Source organism: Hippoglossus stenolepis, chromosome 12 (genome assembly GCF_022539355.2).
Source record: "Hippoglossus stenolepis isolate QCI-W04-F060 chromosome 12, HSTE1.2, whole genome shotgun sequence".
Taxonomy (NCBI): Eukaryota; Metazoa; Chordata; class Actinopteri; order Pleuronectiformes; family Pleuronectidae; genus Hippoglossus; species Hippoglossus stenolepis.
The window spans coordinates 24,395,171-24,415,028 of record NC_061494.1 but is presented as its reverse complement, the minus strand read 5'-3'; the positions used below and the strand labels follow the sequence as shown (position 1 = coordinate 24,415,028).

The window sequence follows — 19,858 nt, the reverse complement described above, 5'->3', positions numbered from 1 at the left end:
ACTGAAGACTCACAAGCCGTCAGCCGATTCAAGGCTTGTTTTAAAACACCAAACCAAACTGTCAGAAATGTGAAGATTTGCCCAGCAACGGTCAGAGGAGGGACGAACCTGGGAGTGGCTCCTCATCATTCGCAGACTCCAGGGCCAGGAGGCTGGGACCACACCTGCGCACCAGCAAGGGAGAGCCAGGGCTAAGCCACGGTGACTCCCCCTCGTTACTGACCAATGAAGTTCTACCTACTATTATAAATATTGCACCTGTCGTCCGTTCGGGGCGACTCTTGACTACCCCGTGCTACTGACTTAGCCGAGGCTGTGTATTGTGCACATAGCTATGCTGTACCTTTTCATTGCTTCTGAATAAATACTTGTTGAACCAAACCGAGACCGGCTCTTCTCATATCTCGGGATAAAAGAACACGACAGAAAACATCATGAATTGTTGTTTAATATGAATAATAAACAGCCAAATCAGATTTGACTTATCCTCCGATCTTGGGACCCACTCCTTCAAGTGTCCTTCCACATTTTCAATATTCAACCCACCCTTGAAAAACACTGAACAAGGAAAAACACGAACTACCCAAATAAACGATCAACATACAAACATTAACAACCTATCACAATATGTATATACAAACAAATCGGCTTAACCTTAAACAAATAATAACAAAGTCAAACAAGGAAGTTTCAGCCCATTCTAAATCTAATCCCGCCCCTTTGGTCTCCTCCACTTCCTGTGGGATGGGCTTAAAAGACCACTTCCTGCAGGCTTCAGGCCTCTTGCCAGGTGAGCTCTTTACAAACAAAGGGTAAGTGTTATTGTAAATTAAAGAAAAAGACAGAATAATTAAAGAAAAATAATATAAGTGAAATCATGTGCACCCAACTTAGAGAATAAACTGTCAATTAAATAAAGATGTACTATGAAAAAAAAGAAATATGTGTAAAGTTTTACTGGAATGAAATGCAGAATGTGACAAAATTCTACATTTTTACATTATAAGACTGAGTGAGCTGATGGAGCAACCGCCACAGTCTGAATCTATGAATATCTTTCCAACTTTACTGCTTTTCTTCACACAGAAACATAGCAAGTTGAAATGCACGGCGGAATGCAAACATGGAATCTGTACATGTGTCTCCCTTGTGAGCTCACCTTTAGAGATCTGCTGCTTTTCCAGTTACACTCGTTATGTTTTCCAGTTTCTCTCGTTAGTCAAGATACAGGTTATAAAACACGCTGGTGTGAAAGACAGTCAACATTCTTCATCATGGCAGTGAACATCCCAGGAGTGATATTGATGGTGCTCTTCTACCTGATGGTCCTTGGGACCGGCATCTGGGCTTCTTTCAAGTCCAAGAGGGAACAGAAGAAAAGTGGAGCCAATGAGACGGAGATGACGTTACTGGGAAACCGGAGCATCAACTGGGTGGTGGGGATCTTCACCATGACAGGTGAGGACAGCTCAGCTGAAGACAACAGGATGGAAACTGTCTGTCCCAGGCATGGAGGCAGAAAGATCTGGCAATTTATAAAAGCATTACTTTTACAAGAACACATCATGAATTGTTGTTTAATATGAATAATAAACAGCCAAATCAGATTTGACTAACAACAGTCTTGGTTGGCTGAAGTCCTACTGGTCCTATTGATCAACAATACTGAATTATGATCTCACCTTTAGTCTTTGTCCAAATATCTGCTGTGTGTTGATCCATCCTGCAGCTACATGGGTTGGAGGAGGCTTCATTGTTGGCACAGCTGAGATGGTGTACACTCCGTCAATGGGACTAACCTGGGCAGCCACGATGTTAACTGCATACAGCTTATCTTTTATTATATGTAAGTTTAAGTTGGCAATTTTACTTCATCAATTCACCTCAAGTTGAATCATTATTTTAGTGATTTCTTGATATTATCATTAGTTTCTGTTTTTCCCCTCATTAAATCAAGGTGGCCTGGTGTTTGCTAAACCACTAAGAGAAATGAGGTGTGTCACAATGATGGACCCTTTCCACATCAAGTATGGACAAGTTCTGACAGCTGGACTGAGCCTGGCCTCAATTCTTAATGATATACTATGGGTAGCAGGAACACTGATTTGTTTAGGTAAGTAAGAATATACAGGAGCACTTTAACCTCTCCTCATATATGTGTGTGTTTAAATGTCAGTTTAAAATAAATGTATTTGAAGGAATATGAGTCAGTGATACTTGTACAGACTGTATATAAGTAGAATTCCACTGATACAAGGTGTTTAACAGGAGGCACCATGAGTGTGGTCCTGGATTTGCCCTACACTCTGTGTATCTGGATCTCTGCTGCAGTTGTCATCATCTACACTCTGCTGGGAGGTCTCTACTCTGTGGCCTACACTGATATTATTCAGCTTGTTCTTATATTCATTAGCTTGGTGAGTTGCTGTTCTTTAAGGTTTTATAAAGTGCTGGAGTCCTTGTCCATTACTTACATTTGTATTTGTCTCTGCAGTGGCTGTGTGTTCCCTTTGTCTTGATGAACCCTAACTGCTTGGACATCAGCAAGACACTGATGAACAACACCTTACACGCTCCCTGGATCGGTGCACCAGGACTGGAGAAGACCGGGATCATGATGGATGATTTCTTGATGTTTGTAAGATGGAGCAAAACTGTGGCTGATGTCAAATGTACTTCACTGGTGTTGAGAGAAATCCTCAAGATAAAGACACATGACTCATATTTTAAATCTGTTTCATTTTCAAGTCACTGGGAAGTCTGGGATTTCAGTGTTTACACCAGAGGACGTTGGCAGCTTCTTCATTAGCCACAGCTAAGCTCTCGTGCTTTGTCGCTGCTTTCCTCATACTTGTGTTTGGAACACCTCCAATACTGCTTGGGGCAGCTGCTGCATCTACAGGTACTGACAACTTCTACATACTTATGTAAACTGTGACATCTTACATCCACTTATCTGTTGTATTTAATGTTACGGAAAGAACAAAACATGTTAAATCAATAGTTAAATCACAGGAAACCAAGGAGCAACATCTTTGCATAACTTAGTGAGCAGGTAGAGAGCAAGGTGACCTTTTGTTGATTTGTGTACTAAACAGTGGGTTTTGAAACCAAGGTTGATCCATTACCATATAAAACAAAGAGCTGAGTCACAGTCCTTAGTGCAGGAGAGTCAACTGTAAACAAACAACTATTTTACTGTCCAAACATAAAAAGACCAAATGATCACTGTAAGCAGACTACTTGATCACTATAACCAAGTTCTTTAACCAGCCTTTGAATAGGAGCGATTCTGTTGACGATTTGGACGGTTGATTACTTTGTCCTTGATCACTTTATACGGTGTCCACTGTAATGTTTTTCTTTTGTATGAATTTTCTTTGGTCTGCTCCTCAGATTGGAACCTGACGTCTTATGGTTCTCCATTTCCATATGAACGTGGGGAAGCAGCTCAAGTCCTGCCCCTCACATTACAGCACCTCACCCCGTCCTTCATCTCCATAATCGGAACTGGATGTGTTGCTGCTGCTGTGATGTCATCTGCTGATTCTGGTTTGATTTCTGCTGCTTCTGTCTTCACCTCCAACATATACAAGAACATCCTGAGGCCACAGGTGAGAACATTGAATTATAAGATAAGAGTTAGTATCTCAAACCTCTTCACCTCCTCCTCTCTACTTTTTCTCCAGGCATCAGACAGAGAGATTCAGTGGGTGATCCGAGTTGCTGTGATGGTCGTGGGTTTGGTTGGTACATCACTAACCAGCCAGAAAAACAGTGTCTTACTCTTCTGGATTCTTGGTGCTGAATTGGCCTACGTCATAATCTTCCCTCAACTGGTCTGCGTCCTCTTCGTCAATATCTCCAATGGTTACGGAGCTGTTATGGGCTGTGTGGTGGGATTGGTGCTCAGAGTTCTCAGTGGACTCCCATCACTCGGGCTGCCAGTTGTCCTCCACTTCCCAGGATGTGTTCTAGAGGATGGAGTTCATGTCCAGTACGCTCCAGTTAAGACCATCTCCATGCTGTCTGCCATTGCTGCCATCGTGTTGTTCTCCTATCTGACGTCTGTGCTCTTCAACAAAGGCCTGTTACCTGAGAAGTGTGACGTGTTCAAGGTGAAAGTCCAGCAATCAGCACGAGAGCTGACACTGGTACATGGGGCCAAAGAAGACAATGAGAAAGAGACACTGGATAACACATGTCCTCAGACTGAGGCCTCAGAGCCAATGATTAGCTCAGAGTGTTAGAGTCCCTGAATATCTGTTGTTTGAAATCTAACACAGACCAGGAAGTTCTATCACATCACATCACACATCATTTGTTAATTTCTCATGATGTATATGTTCAAAACGCCAACTTGTTATGAAAAGTGGACACTGTGTTTATAGATGGTGACTATTCACAAATCACAAGGCTGGATTTTCTTTTCCATGTAAAAGTGCAAACAGTTATGATTGTCAGTGTTCTATAGGGAAAATATTACTGGGCTCTTTGTTTATATTTAACTTTTACATCCTACACAGTGTTTTTAACTGGTTATGAAATTGTCTCATATTAATTTGGCTGCCTCTTTATGACCTACAACAGCAAATGAGACAATCCACGAGAAAATTGGCCTTGTCTATAAACCTGAGGTATAAATCTTATTCACATTATATACATGTTACCCTTAGGTACCATTTTCCAAAAGTATTTCTCCATAACTATGATAGATACTTTAAAGGGAAATTTAGGCTTCCGTTAGCACATAAGAGCATAAGAATAATAAAAAGTAAATAAGTTAATCAGCAGTGAAATGATTGTCTGACCATTGGAACTACTACAAAAGCTGTAAAATAAACAAGACTCAGAGGAGTGAACATTAGGAGCTGGAAGGCCAAGGGTGCCCAAATCCAGCAGTTCAGGGTGTCCAAACACAATAACCTCAGTCTTGTTTTCATTTAGTTTGAGGAAGTTAAAGTTCATCCATGATTTTATGTCATTTATGTCATCAAACAGGGGCTGCAGTGAGCTCTTAATTTTAAGATTCAGGGGCAAGTATATTTTAATATCGTCCACAAAGCAGGGGAGAGAGACACCATATTTTGTGTATACCATATATAATTGATGCTAGGGGGAGCAGTCTGCGGCAGGTGAACAGCCTGAGGCAGGTGAACAGCCTGCGGCAGGTGAACAGCCTGAGGCAGGTGAACAGGCTGCGGCAGGTGAACAGCCTGAGGCAGGTGAACAGCCTGAGGCAGGTGAACAGGCTGCGGCAGGTGAACAGCCTGAGGCAGGTGAACAGCCTGAGGCAGGTGAACAGGCTGCGGCAGGTGAACAGCCTGAGGCAGGTGAACAGCCTGAGGCAGGTGAACAGGCTGCGGCAGGTGAACAGCCTGAGGCAGGTGAACAGCCTGCGGCAGGTGAACAGGCTGCGGCAGGTGAACAGCCTGAGGCAGGTGAACAGCCTGAGGCAGGTGAACAGGCTGCGGCAGGTGAACAGCCTGAGGCAGGTGAACAGGCTCAGAGCGAGGCAGGTGAACAGCCTGAGGCAGGTGAACAGGCTGGCAGGTGAACAGCCTGAGGCAGGTGAACAGGCTGAGGCAGGTGAACAGCCTGCGGCAGGTGAACAGCCTGAGGCAGGTGAACAGGCTGCGGCAGGTGAACAGGCTGCGGCAGGTGAACAGCCTGAGGCAGGTGAACAGCCTGAGGCAGGTGAACAGCCTGAGGCAGGTGAACAGGCTGAGGCAGGTGAACAGCCTGTGGTGGTGAACAGGCTGAGGCAGGTGAACAGGCTGCGGCAGGTGAACAGCCTGAGGCAGGTGAACAGCCTGAGGCAGGTGAACAGGCTGAGGCAGGTGGCAGGTGAACAGGCTGGAGGTGAACAGCCTGAGGGTGGTGAACAGCTGTGAGGCAGGTGAACAGGCTGAGGCAGGTGAACAGCCTGAGGCAGGTGAACAGCCTGCGGCAGGTGAACAGGCTGAGGCAGGTGAACAGCCTGCGGTAGGTGAACAGGCTGCGGCAGGTGAACAGCCTGAGGCAGGTGAACAGCCTGGTAGGTGAACAGCCTGAGGCAGGTGAACAGGCTGAGGCAGGTGAACAGGCTGAGGCAGGTGAACAGCCTGAGGCAGGTGAACAGGCTGCGGCAGGTGAACAGCCTGAGGCAGGTGAACAGGCTGCGGCAGGTGAACAGCCTGAGGCAGGTGAACAGCCTGAGGCAGGTGAACAGCCTGAGGCAGGTGAACAGGCTGAGGCAGGTGAACAGCCTGAGGCAGGTGAACAGGCTGCGGCAGGTGAACAGCCTGCGGCAGGTGAACAGGCTGCGGCAGGTGAACAGCCTGAGGCAGGTGAACAGGCTGCGGCAGGTGAACAGGCTGCGGCAGGTGAACAGCCTGAGGCAGGTGAACAGCCTGAGGCAGGTGAACAGCCTGAGGCAGGTGAACAGGCTGAGGCAGGTGAACAGGCTGCGGCAGGTGAACAGCCTGAGGCAGGTGAACAGCCTGAGGCAGGTGAACAGGCTGAGGCAGGTGAACAGGCTGCGGCAGGTGAACAGCCTGAGGCAGGTGAACAGCCTGAGGCAGGTGAACAGGCTGAGGCAGGTGAACAGCCTGAGGCAGGTGAACAGGGGTGAACAGCCTGAGGCAGGTGAACAGGCTGAGGCAGGTGAACAGCCTGTGGTAGGTGAACAGGCTGAGGCAGGTGAACAGGCTGCGGCAGGTGAACAGCCTGAGGCAGGTGAACAGCCTGAGGCAGGTGAACAGGCTGAGGCAGGTGAACAGCCTGCGGCAGGTGAACAGGCTGCGGCAGGTGAACAGCCTGAGGCAGGTGAACAGCCTGAGGCAGGTGAACAGCCTGAGGCAGGTGAACAGGCTGAGGCAGGTGAACAGGCTGAGGCAGGTGAACAGGCTGAGGCAGGTGAACAGCCTGAGGCAGGTGAACAGCCTGCGGCAGGTGAACAGGCTGAGGCAGGTGAACAGAGGTGAACAGGCTGCGGCAGGTGAACAGCCTGAGGCAGGTGAACAGCCTGAGGCAGGTGAACAGCCTGAGGCAGGTGAACAGCCTGCGGTAGGTGAACAGCCTGAGGCAGGTGAACAGGCTGAGGCAGGTGAACAGGCTGAGGCAGGTGAACAGGCTGAGAACAGGAACCACTGAGACAATCCAGAGTGACTATGGTCCAGGGTTTAAGTTCTGGTGTTGATGAGGTAGATGAGATGCAGGTGAGTCCACTTGAGAAACACAGGGAGGGTCATGGTGAACCATGATATGTTAAATGTCCAAGAATTAAACTTAAAAGGAGGTAGAGGAGTGGTTTTCATCTGACAGATTGTTCCCAAGATGTAAAATACAGAAAGAACACAAACAGGGGGAGACTGGCTGAATATCACCAGCTTATAAACTGCAGTCAGACCAGGTGAGGTGAATACCTGCAAACTCCTCCCATCAGGTTCTGAGAGGATTTCAACCAAACCACAGCATGAACCCTGTGAAGGTCTTCAAAAGTTAAATGATCTGAAATTTAAATTATGTCGACGTTCATTAAGACACATTTTAAGAGAAATATTTAGGTGCCATGTATAGTCAGTGATACAGATGTTCTCACACAAACAAGATCTCCTTCACGTGTTGTTCTCAACATTTGTCTTACATTCATTATGGTGTTAAAACGTTTTTACATTCAGCTTGTTGAAACCTTCAGAAACTCTGTATCCACACAATCTCAACGGTACAACACCTAAAGATTTAAAACCTGCCTGGTTCTATAATTAGAATTATAAAAAGTAACATTTCTCTCTGCTGTGAAAAAGCTGTGAGGGACATTAACTCCATCGGAGTGTGTATGTGTTTGATTCGTCAACACAGAGGAAATTAGATTCAAAATATCTTTTATTCAGATTTTATATCTTTTATTCAGATTTTATTTGATCCATAATTACAAAGCTTTCAAAATTCACATTCATCTGTAACAATAAAAAATAAATCAAATTATTGATCATCTGTCAAGATGTGTTCACTTCACATAACTTTCTTCAGACATCCTCAGAACCAACTGTGACTTTTCACTTTCTTCCCTCTCAACCATTTACAAAATGTCTTCACTGCATCAGAAGAGGTGGGAGACCGCCGAGGTGACCTCTGACCCCAGACCCTCAAAGGGATCTGGATGAACTTTGTTCCAAACTTACAAACACAAGCAAAGTGATGCTGTAAGGTTTGAGCTAAATTTGATCCACAGTTAGAAATTAGATTTTGTGACATTAGAAATAATAAACTGGAACAAAAATTTCTGAGCGAAAAATGATGCAAGAGCAAGACGAGTCAAAGAGACGGAGTGGATGTGGAAACGTGCAGAGGTTGAGCATTGTGCAGCTCATCAGTATCAATAAAAGCAGATCTGATGAAGGACTTGATATACGTGGCTGCAGGAGAAGAGCTCTGTCGTAGTTTCCTGTTTGCTCTAACACAGCAACAAGAGCAAACACCTGCTTCATCCTGTCACTTCCCTCAGAACACATCAGACCAAACAACTCGTCTGAATCAATACAACACGTCATCTGTTCACATTTTACACAAATAATTCACTTCTAATCACTTAGTTATCAAGCGTAAGTATTGAAATCAATCAAACCCAGTAAACTGATCACAGACAGTTGCCATTAATCAATAAATAAATTCTCGATGCAGCATCGCTGACATCAACTCAGCTTAAAGTACAAACGAAGAAAAGTTCAAATAAAAGCATCTTCACGTTGTCGGCCGAGACATTGTCCAGCAATATTTGGCGATCAGTGAATCCATCAGTGTTAATAATCACTATCAATGAAACACACTGATTAGATTTCACATTATTGATCAATCAATATTGATAATTCAAGTCCCTGCTGCTGCTTTCAGGAAAGTTTTTCTCTAATGCCTGCCAATCACCTTGAAGGTTGCTGGTTCAAATCCCTGAACCCGGAGCGAAGTTAATGACAAATGCTCGGCAGCACCTGAATATTACCTGAGGTTAATATCTGTCAGAGTATGAAGTCTGCAGCGCCTCAATGGATGGACGCACGCTAAGAGAAGACAAATGATAGAATGGATCAAAAGTCCAACATGTTTTTCTACCACTTTTCTTTTTCTCTTGTTCTGTGGTCTCGACCTCAAGGGGAGTTTCTGCTGAGTTTCTCCTCATCAAAGTTACACAGGAGACTCTTGGCTCCGTTCTGCCACGAGTACAGCGTCTCCAGCGGGGTTTTTCCGTCCTGCACAGGAGAAATAAAAAACTTTTGTTCTGCACGTCTGTAGATAAGACGTTGGTCTTCATTTGATGCATCACAGTGATGAACATCTGTAAAACAGCTGCTATAGAGATTCAACTACATATTAAATCATCTTTGTTATGATGAGACAAGCTTTAAGTCTGAACTGTGTGATGGACGCCATAACAGCTCATAACAGATCGCCCCCTATGGTACAGGTCATTGACCTCCTCCATGTTAGCAGATGGGACACGGACCAAACTAAAATCAAAGCAGACGTTAAATGAATGTTTGTCAAAGATGTTTCTGTCGTTTCAGGAGGTTCTTATCTCACTGATGTTTCTGATCAGTTATTTGATGAGATAAAGACGTGATGATTGACAGCTGAGACTGACTCCTGATTGGTTAGACTACTCCTGCACAGACTGTGAGTCCAGATGTTTCTGAGGTGTTGCTGTGTTCTTACACTGTTCTTGGTGTTGAGACTGGCTCCGTACATCATCAACAGCTTGATCATCTTGAATCTGTTGATTCTCACAGCGTCGTGCATGGGCGTGTCTCCGTCCTTCAGCGTGGGAGGGACACAGGAAGTCAGTGTGGTTTCTGTGTAAGGTGTGTAATGTGTGTAGTGTGTGTAGTTAGGTAATGTGTGTAGTGTGTGTAGTGTGTTTAATGTGTGTATTTGTATTATAACGTATCACATCGAATCATAAGTTATTGAATCATATGGTAACGTCTTGTATCATTTGGGATCGTTTGGTATCATAACGTATCATAATGTATCATAACGTATCATAACGTATCATAATGTATCGTAATGTATCATAATGTATCATAACGTATCATAACGTATCATAATGTATCATAACGTATCATAATGTATCATAACGTATCATAACGTATCATAATGTATCGTAATGTATCATAATTACAGTATCATAATGTATCATAATGTATCATAGAGTATCATAAGGTATCATAAGGTATCATAAGGTATCATAACGTATCATAAGGTATCATAATGTATCATAATGTATCATAAGGTATCATAAGGTATCATAACGTATCATAATGTATCATAACGTATCATAACGTAACGATCGTAACGTATCATAATGTATCGTAACGTATCATAAGGTATCATAACGTATCATAATGTATCATAAGGTATCATAAGGTATCATAAGGTATCATAATGTATCATAACGTATCATAATGTATCATAACGTATCATAACGTATCATAATGTATCGTAATGTATCATAATGTATCATAACGTATCATAACGTATCATTGATTACGATGTCACAGGTAAATGTTTGAATTATTCCTCCAGGTTCATGCTCTGATTTCAGAAAGATACACAAACTGATGTCATCCCAGATTCTGCTCTTTGATAAAACTAAGTCTATTTATTGTTAACACCTGATTTAATATGAGTAAATATCATGTGTCGTCCAATCAGGTTCTTACTCTGTCTTTGGCGTTGACGTCTGCTCCACAGTGAATGAGATGTTCAGCACATTCACTGTGTCCCGTCCTCACAGCCACATGGAGAGGAGTGCTCTGCAGCTGAGGGGAGGAGAGGAGGAGCAGAGGAGGAGCAGAGGGGAGGGGAGGAGAGGGGAGGAGCAGAGGAGAGGGAGGGAGGAGAGGGAGGAGAGGAGAGGAGGAGAGGAGAGGAGGAGAGGAGAGGAGGAGAGAGGAGAGGAGAGGAGAGGAGAGAGGGAGGAGAGGAGAGGGAGGGGAGGGGAGGAGGAGAGGAGAGGGAGGAGAGGGGAGGAGAGGAGGGAGGAGAGGAGAGGAGAGGGAGAGGGGAGGAGAGGAGAGGGAGGAGAGGAGAGGAGAGGAGGGGAGGAGAGGGAGGAGGAGAGAGGGGAGGAGCAGAGAGGAGGAGAGGAGGAGGAGAGGGAGGAGCAGAGGAGGGGAGGGAGAGAGGGAGGAGCAGAGGGGAGGGGAGGAGAGGAGAGAGAGGAGGGGAGGGAGAGAGGGAGAGGGGAGAGAGGGAGGGAGGGGAGGAGAGGAGAGGGGAGGAGAGGAGAGGAGAGGAGAGAGGAGCAGAGGGAGGAGCAGAGGGGGAGGGGAGGAGAGGGGAGAGGAGGAGAGGAGAGGAGAGGAGAGGAGGGGAGGGGAGGAGGAGAGGAGGAGCAGAGGAGAGGAGGAGAGGAGAGGAGAGGAGAGGAGGAGGAGAGAGAGGGAGGGGAGGGGGAGGAGAGGAGAGGAGAGAGAGGAGGGGAGGAGAGGAGGAGGAGCAGAGGAGAGGGAGGAGAGGAGAGGAGAGGGAGGGGAGGGGAGGAGCAGAGGAGGAGCAGAGGAGAGGGGAGGGAGAGGAGAGGAGAGGAGAGGAGAGGAGAGGGGAGGGGGAGGGAGGAGAGGAGAGGAGGGAGAGAGGGGAGGGGAGGAGAGAGGGAGGAGAGAGGAGAGGAGGAGAGGAGAGGAGAGGGGAGGGAGGGAGGAGGAGAGGAGGAGGAGAGGAGAGGGGAGGAGAGGAGAGGAGAGGAGAGGGGAGGAGAGGAGGAGAGGGAGAGGGAGAGGAGAGAGGGAGGAGAGGGAGGAGAGGAGAGGGAGGGGAGGGGAGGAGGGAGGAGAGGGAGAGGAGAGGAGAGGGGAGAGAGGAGGAGGGAGAGGAGGAGAGGGGAGGAGAGGAGGAGAGCAGAGGAGGAGCAGAGGAGAGGAGGAGAGGAGGGGAGGAGAGGAGGGGAGAGGGAGATTGTTTGGTGAAGTTCATACTTCAGGTTCACTGCCGTTTGGGTCTGTTTTATGTTTGACCTTCACATGGAGCCAAAGTGAGTCGTTTTTAACATGAAGCAGCTCATGTTGTTTCTTTATGGATTAACAGAGGTGACCTGTAGTGACCTCTGACCTGTAGTGACCTCTGACCTGTAGTGACCTCTGACCTGTAGTAACCTCTGCTGACTGACCTTGTCTCTGGACGTGACCTTTGCCCCCTGGTCGAGGAGGAGCTGCAGGGCCGGCAGACCTCCTCCTCTGCAGGCCCAGTGGAGTGCTGTGGCCTCCAGCTGCAACACACACATCATCATCAGTCTAACAGTTCAGTGTGTGTGTGTGTGTGTGTGTGTGTGTGTGTGTGTGTGTGTGTGTGTGTGTGTGTGTGTGTGTGTGTGTGTGTGTTCGTCCTCCTCTCACCTTGTCTTTTTTCTCGATGGCAGCTCCGGCCTCCAGGAGGCTCTTCATCACCTCCATGTTTCCTCTGAACGCAGCTTTGTGCAGAGCTGTTCTCTGGAACTGGTCACACACACGTTTCATTAGTAACGAAACATAATCCACCTCATTATTGTTGTTCGTACAATCAGCTGCTCCTCAGGTATGTTTGTATGAAGGTTTGATCATGTGTCAGATCATTAACGTGTTTGGACACAGATGCACGTCGCTGTGTGACACTCACGTGGTCGCACACGTTGGGGTTTCCTCCGTCACTGAGGAACTTCTCCACCACAGGAAGCTTGTTCTCCATCGCTGCCGTCAGAAACAACTGCTCATCCACCGTCTCCGGCTGGAGATTCAAGAAAAACTCTTCAAACCTCAAACACACCTCAGAACTGTTCATCAGGACTTTTACCAACCGAATTCAAGCTGTTTTATCAAAAACTCTCAAATCTACTGTATTGTACTGTACAGCAGGTCAAAGCTATATTGCGGCTACATGCTAAGCTCCTTCAATTAAAATTGTTATTTTAATGGTTTTTAGTAAGTGTTGAAAACAGAGACAGAAACACTAGAAGTCAGAGCCGAGGGAAAGTCTATAACGACGTCATCTCAAACAACATGATTCTTAGATTAACATAATTGGCCCAAAATATTCTATACCAGTTTTTAGAAGATTTTAAACTATAACAGAAACCGAACTTTGCTCTAAGGCCATTAAAGGAATCACAAAATATGCTGATGAATTTATTGTGATATTATAATATTGTAAAGAATAAAAATGGCTCGATGTTCGTCCCACTACTCTTATTGTCTGAAAGTCTGACTCGAGGAAATGAAATGCACAGTGATGTTTCTGAGGCCAAACTCACAGTTTCACAAGTGAACTCAAACTAATTCAGTGACTCCTGGTTCAGATGTGAAATACCATGAGAACCAGCTGCATCATTCTTCCATAACCTTGTAAATAAAAATCATAAATATATATTTTACCACAGTCTCAGGCTCCGGCTGCTGCTTCTTGTGGACGGGACTCTTCCTCTCTCTCCTCCTCTTCCTCAGCTGCAGGATGTTGAACAGGTCGTCCACGGTCTCCAGCTTCAGTCTGCCGCTCCTGTCCGTCTGAGACAAGAACACGACAGAGTTTGGACTGCTGGTTATTTCATTTGTTATATTTCATGAGCTCATCATTTAAAAATAATACGCTGCTTGTTTACAGGTGAGGGATAACAACTAGAAAGAAAGAAATTTGTACAATTATTATAATAACGATGATAGATTTTACATTATAAATGAATGTATCTCACATTTAGTCATTTGTTTTCATCTCGTTGCTAAAAGTGCTATAAATACACATAATAATAATTATTAAATTGTATTAATTATTATTGTTATTATAATTATTAGTGTGATAAGAGATTGTTATTGTTCATTACAGAATAGAGCAATTATTGTTGTGCTATACTCCCAGATGCCTCCAGGTGGCAGCACACACCTAACACCACCGACCACGAGCTTGTTCCAATATGAGATCACAGACTGAATTTAAATGTGTGTGTGTGTGTGTGTGTGTGTGTGTGTGTGTGTGTGTGTGTGTGTGTGTGTGTGTCTGTGTGTGTGTGTGTGTGTGTGTGTGTGTGTGTGTGTGTGTGTGTGTGTGTGTGTGTGTGTGTGTGTGTGTGTGTGTTCAGTCAGTAACTCTGCAGCTCAGTTTAAATGTAAACACACAAACAGCTGCTGCTGCTTCAGTTTGTGACACTTTGAATTTCTGTCGTTGTGTCTTTAACGTCCTGTCAATCATCAGCCTGCTGCTGACCTCGCTCCTCGTTATGTGTGACACCTGTCAGCTGGTGTGAATCCTCCTCTGATGAATCACATCCATCAGAAGTGACCACTGAGACTACACCCCCTGTGTCACTACACCCCCACAACGTGCACCGACCGTGCACGTGTGGGACGCTGCCTTGTGGTGAGGACGTGTGAAGTTGTGGCATTTTATTATGAAACAAATATGAAACAGTTAAACTACAACATTAAAGTACTTTTTATGTGCTGATGCATCAATACTATTATGATGAAGAGGCTCAATTCTAAACTTAAATATACAATAATAAAGTACTTATACTTAAAACACCTCAATTAAATTGAAGTCAATTTAACTGATAATGTGTTTAATGGTATTTTATGGTTTTGGTCTTTCATATAATAATCCGATACTAGTAATTCTAAAACTGAAATAATCTCATAATAGTGATGACTAATATATACTCATGTTATTTGTATTTAAATTGTGTGACTCCACAGACTCCAACCGTTCTTACATTGAGCGCAGCCACGCTCACTTCCTGTTCTCCTCCGCTCAGGTCATCATGCTTCTCTTGATTGACAGCTGCCTCGTACACGCCCCCCTGGAAGTCGTCCGACTCTTTGCCCTCTGACCTCTTACCAGTCACCTGAGGAAGAGGAGAGATGAAGGTGACAACACAATTCACCCGGATTCACACACAAACCACACACACACACACACACACACACACACACACACACACACACACACAGCTTTGAGTCAGTGAATGAAATCTACAGGAAAAACATTACCTACTAAGATCTGTTCCACAGCTGTAGTCAAAGAAGTCAAATAAGCTGATTCAAAGATTTAAATCACATGTTAAAGTTTCATTACTATTAAAAACTTTAGACAAATGAATAATGTGAACGGAGCTGATTTTACATTTACAGAGAAATGATAAAATCATTAAACAGAACAGAGTAGTTATCGTAAATTAACTGAAAACTACTTGTCCTGCTTCAACTAATAATGAAACATGATTTAACCCTAACCCTTAAATTTGGGATGAAAATAAAATGTTCCCTTTATAAATGATTCCATTGTTGTGTTGTCTCAAGTAGAACAGCCGCTGCTGTCGCCCTCAGCTCTTACCAGCTCCTCGACGCTGTGCAGACCCATCGTGCTCTGTTCGAATCGCAGCCTTATTCCACTGATGCTCCACTGAGTCTCTGAGCGTCTCGTCCGCCTGCAGCTTCTCTTATAGCTGCGTCAAACCTCTGCAGCTCAGATCACATTACTGTCCACACACACACACACACACACACACACACACACACACACACACACACACACAGACACACACACACACACAGACACACACACACACACAGACACACACACACACACACACACGACTGGTTCGAGCTGCAGGACAAAGATTGACGTGAGGAAAGATGCCTCACTACATCAGCTCTGATGGTGTCTGAGATGAAACATTAACACATCTTTGCTGTAATTTTGTTCAGTATTAATATCGACTCATTCATATATTTTTAACCCTTATATATTTAGAGCTTCTTCTGTGGGGGGGGAAAGCAGATGTGTGTGTTTTCCTGAGCAGGGCCAGTCAGTGAGAGAACGTCTTTTTAATGATACATGATTTTAGTTTTGATTGGTCGAGAACATCGTCGCTGCCTGACCCACATCACACACAGAAAATACACTTCATGCTTCGTGCCAGTAGGAGGTGCTGCACCCCCCTCAGCACGGGGGATGCGTGGTTACGTTCAGCTGCGTCTGTTAGTTTGTTATCATGTGTATTTCTCAGTACTGTGATAATACTCATCCAATATTCAGTATCATGACAATATTCATCCATTTGAGATGTATCCAGAAACAGTTCGAAACATAAACTCGACGTCTCCCCTCTCTGGCTCCTGATTGGTGGAAAAGGATCTCACGTAGCTTGTGATGTCACGATCAGGTGCCGCCACGTTCGGAGAATGAGCAATTATAATAAAAACTTTATTCACAAAATCTGTCCAGAAACGAGCGACATGAGACTTTTGGTTCAAACGCTTGAGTCTTCAATGACAAAATAAAAAATACACCAAACTCACTGCAGCTTGTAGAGTCACATGTTCAATGTTCTTCTTATTTTCATTTCTATTAAACGCTGAGAGAAGAAAAACAATTTCAAAATGAATATTTGATGACAATCGTGTGGTTTTAAAAGGAAACAGCAGGGGGGTGAGCCATCTTCCCTCACAGACAATCTTTGTCAGCGTCTCATCATGTCCAGCATGTGTCCACAGACATGCAGTGACATCACTGTGAGGAGACAGGTCCATGGTGGCCGAGGAATAAATAGACAAGTGTCCAAACATCCTCTCGGGGGCAGCGCAGCCAGTCACAGATCAAGGTCAAAGGTCAGCGTGGTGACTGACGGGCGGCGGCGGGTAACGCGATGTCAGGACATTTCTGTCCGGCTCGTAAATGTGGTCAAATTGCATTCTTCACATGAAAGAGCAAAGTACCACTCGTGCTCTGAAGGTGGCGACGTCTGACGCCACATGAACTCACCGTCCACCAATCAGAAGCCAGAGGGACGATGTCGGGTGTGAGACTGAAATCAATCTAAATGGTGATTTATGATTGTCGGGAGACTCCATGAAGCTGTGAACACAGAGGCATTGTGGGTAAAATACTGATGACTGTATGCTGGTCACTATTTCTGCCCACGTGCTGATGGAAGAGTTCACCATCTCACTTCAGGCCGCACCAACGGTTCATGGATCCTTACGTCCACCAAGTTTCATAGAAATCAAACTTTCTGCATCATCTTGTTCACAAACTAACAAACGGCTGAAATCTCCTCCACGGTCCAAAGTCACATTTTTGAATCCTGTAAATATGTCTTGTTTCGTCAAAGATTCCCCAAAATGTGTTTGTTAAAGAATGTTTCAAACTAATCCTGTCCTCAGATCCGCAGCAGAACTTAATGGATTCTTTTTACGCTGATGTTTCGTCCTTCCACCAAATCCATTCAGCAAGATGACACACACACACACACACACACACACACACACACACACACACACACACACCAGGGAGTTAAACCTGCAGCCTGAAGGAACAACTAATACATGAAGTTCATGTTGGGTCTGGCTCCATCTTAAATAATAATCATATATTAATAATGTTATTACATATTATTATTATTACATTTCATTGCACTGATGATTTTATCCAAAGCGACTCACAATAAGTGGATCAACCATGAGGAACAAACCCAGAACAACAAGAATCAAGTCAGTGCATTAGCTTCAAGAAGCCAAAGTGCAAAGTTCTACTTGTCTCTTGTTTAAGAAGATATTTGCTCTGCATCATTTGAAATGTTCTGTATTTAGATCTTTTCTTGTCTTGATGACGACTCAAAGCTCTTCACAGCACAGTTTTGGTTCAGTATCTTGTCCGAGGACACTTCAGCACGTGGACTGGGGAAGTCTGGGGTCGAACCGCCGACCTTCAGGTTAGAGGACGACCGCTCTCCCTGGACCACAGCTGCTCATTAAGCTTTAAGCTTTAATCGATTTTCGACTTGACCACACTGAATGGATCCAGAACACACCAGGAGGTGAAGTCTTTCTCGAACCGAGACGTCCACTGACCCTCCAGCTCCTCAGAGTGACTTCATAGCTCCGAGCTATTTGTGACTCCGACCTTGTGATGGAAATAGACGGTAAAAGGGAGAAACAGTTTTGGACGAACACCTCTGAAGTTTTACATTCTGCTGCTCTGAGAGCAGGAGGCTGATCTGAAGGCTGACGAACACGAGGGTGACTCAACCTGACGCTACTCTTCATAAAGAGACGACAGCAACGTGTTACTGACGTTTTAGTTTCACATAGAAAAGACATTTTTCTGTGTTTTTCCTGATCTGTGATTTATCTACTGTCTCCTCTGATCACTGTCTGCAGCCTGACGACTGTCTGAGGTTTCAGAGGAGAAACCATATCTCTCAATTGATGGTGACTCATATAAATCAGGTTTTGGTTATTTTGGTGCAGTGATGAAGTCAGTGACGACCTCGCTGACAGCTCCACAGCTCAGCGCTGCAATATCATGTTGTGATGACACTTGGTACCAACCAAATAAAAATGGTGCAGTTCATAAAAATAAGTCTTGTGTCTATTTCAGCTGCTGCTCGCTCCTCACACACATATTCCTTCTTTCACATTTGTCACCAGTTGGAAGGCGTGTGAAGACGACACCATCTTCACATGAGTGTGTGTGTGAGTGTGTGTGTGTGTGTGTGTGTGTGTGTGTGTGTGTGGTGAGTGTGTGTGTGTGTGTGCGTGTGTGTGTGTGTGTGTGTGAGTGTGTGTGTGTGTGCGTGTGTGAGTGTGTGTGTGTGTGTGTGTGCGTGTGTGTGTGTGTGTGTGTGTGTGAGTGTGTGTGTGTGTGTGTGTGTGTGTGTGAGTGTGTGTGTGTGTGTGTGTGTGTGTGTGTGTGTGTGTGTGTGTGGCTGCGTGGTGTGTGTGTGTGTGTGTGTGTGTGTGTGTGTGTGTGTGTGTGTGTGTGTGTGTGTGTGTGTGTGTGTGTGAGTGTATGCTGGTAGTCTAACACTGGTTTGGCATTAAACCCTGATGCATACATCACAGGATTCTATCATTATAAATAGGTCCCGTGCAGAATTCCTACTCTGGAAATATATCCAGGTTATTATTAGCTGTGTAAATCCCCCCCTCACCCAGTATCCTGGTTTGAGCTGGGTGGGGGGGTTGTGTGTGTCATTGTTTGAACATAATCTTTCACTCAGAAAGACAAACCGTCCGGTTGTTAATTCACCGTTAACGAGGGACGATGTGACATGAGGCTGAGTGTTAGAAGATGGAGCTCCATCCACAGATGGTTTATACAAACACACGTAGACTTTGGCTTGACCAGCAGGGGGCGACTCCTCTGGTAGTTTCTATAGAAGTCTCTAGAAAGTGACTTCTCACTTTATCACGTCAGGAAACATTCAGGAGTTTCTGTCTCAGTCTCTAGTTTCAAGTCTTCTTCAAACAGCTGATGTTCATTTAGTGAATTATGATCATTTAGAGTCAAACAGACCATAAAGCACCGGGGGGGGGGTACCACAGTGTGATTGACAGCTAGGAACGTCTATGGGTGCAGGTGGCAGGTGTAGGTGGGCGTGTCCTCTGTGTGTGTGTAGCTGCAGCATCAGAGAGAAACTCACGAAAACAAAAAAGTTATATTCACAGTTTTGTTAGTGATGAAGAACAAGAAGCATCTTCCTCTTCAGTCAAACATCATGAAGAGGTTTTTTCCCGTCTTCAGGTCAACGTTTGTTTCCAGGTTTTTCTTTAGTCTTTTACACAAGAGTCACTTCTGGAATCAAACTTGTGTAATCCAGAGAACGTGCATCTAACAAAAAGAGGAGAGTTTAATGTTTACACCTACTTTATTCACTGATTGGCCAGTTGTGGGTCGGCTGTGGCTCAGAAGGGCGAGCGGGTCGTCCATCGACCAGAGGGTTTGCAGTTCGGTTCCGGTGCCTCCAGGCTGCATGTCGTCATTGAAACCTTAGAATAAGATGTTATGGTGAATAAGCAGCTTTGAGTGGATGGTAAGAAGTGATAGAAGTTAATACATACAGACCGTCAGTCAGCTG

The 19,858-nt window shown here is 45.0% G+C and overlaps 2 protein-coding genes across 3 annotated transcripts; one reads left to right on the top strand and one right to left on the bottom strand.

The window, feature by feature from the left end:
* Window positions 1-747: 747 nt before the first annotated feature.
* Window positions 748-4,787, top strand: LOC118119288 (high-affinity choline transporter 1). 2 transcript variants are annotated; one of them, XM_035173117.2, is made up of 9 exons: window positions 748-812; window positions 1,207-1,458; window positions 1,730-1,846; window positions 1,958-2,113; window positions 2,269-2,417; window positions 2,495-2,638; window positions 2,749-2,902; window positions 3,397-3,614; window positions 3,690-4,787. In XM_035173117.2, exons 2-9 carry the CDS (start codon window positions 1,275-1,277, stop codon window positions 4,248-4,250), a joined length of 1,683 nt encoding a protein of 560 aa, XP_035029008.2. In that variant the 5' UTR covers window positions 748-812; window positions 1,207-1,274; the 3' UTR covers window positions 4,251-4,787. The 2 variants fall into 2 exon arrangements, with proteins under 2 accessions (XP_035029008.2, XP_035029009.2); XM_035173118.2 differs by having other exon boundaries at window positions 755-812; window positions 1,282-1,458.
* Window positions 4,788-7,862: 3,075 nt separating this feature from the next.
* On the bottom strand, window positions 7,863-15,485 carry ankrd1a (ankyrin repeat domain 1a (cardiac muscle)). Its single transcript, XM_035172915.2, has 9 exons — window positions 15,331-15,485; window positions 14,711-14,842; window positions 13,383-13,511; window positions 12,631-12,738; window positions 12,372-12,470; window positions 12,146-12,244; window positions 10,698-10,796; window positions 9,691-9,789; window positions 7,863-9,227 (listed from the first exon to the last, which is right to left on the bottom strand). The coding sequence occupies exons 1-9, from the start codon at window positions 15,355-15,357 to the stop codon at window positions 9,126-9,128; spliced, it is 894 nt and encodes a 297-aa protein (XP_035028806.1). The 5' UTR covers window positions 15,358-15,485; the 3' UTR covers window positions 7,863-9,125.
* Between the last annotated feature and the right edge of the window lie 4,373 nt (window positions 15,486-19,858).

Excerpts from the sequence above, each read along its gene's own strand:
- LOC118119288 (XM_035173117.2), top strand. The coding sequence starts at position 1,275 with ATGGCAGTGAACATCCCAGGAGTGATATTGATGGTGCTCTTCTACCTG. Across the intron at positions 2,639-2,748 it reads TGGATGATTTCTTGATGTTT|TCACTGGGAAGTCTGGGATT; the intron begins GTAAGATGGAGC and ends TTCATTTTCAAG. Across the intron at positions 3,615-3,689 it reads AGAACATCCTGAGGCCACAG|GCATCAGACAGAGAGATTCA; the intron begins GTGAGAACATTG and ends CTTTTTCTCCAG.
- ankrd1a (XM_035172915.2), bottom strand. The coding sequence starts at position 15,357 with ATGGGTCTGCACAGCGTCGAGGAGCTG. Across the intron at positions 12,471-12,630 it reads ACCCCAACGTGTGCGACCAC|TTCCAGAGAACAGCTCTGCA; the intron begins GTGAGTGTCACA and ends GTGTGTGACCAG. Across the intron at positions 12,245-12,371 it reads CCATCGAGAAAAAAGACAAG|CTGGAGGCCACAGCACTCCA; the intron begins GTGAGAGGAGGA and ends TGTGTGTTGCAG.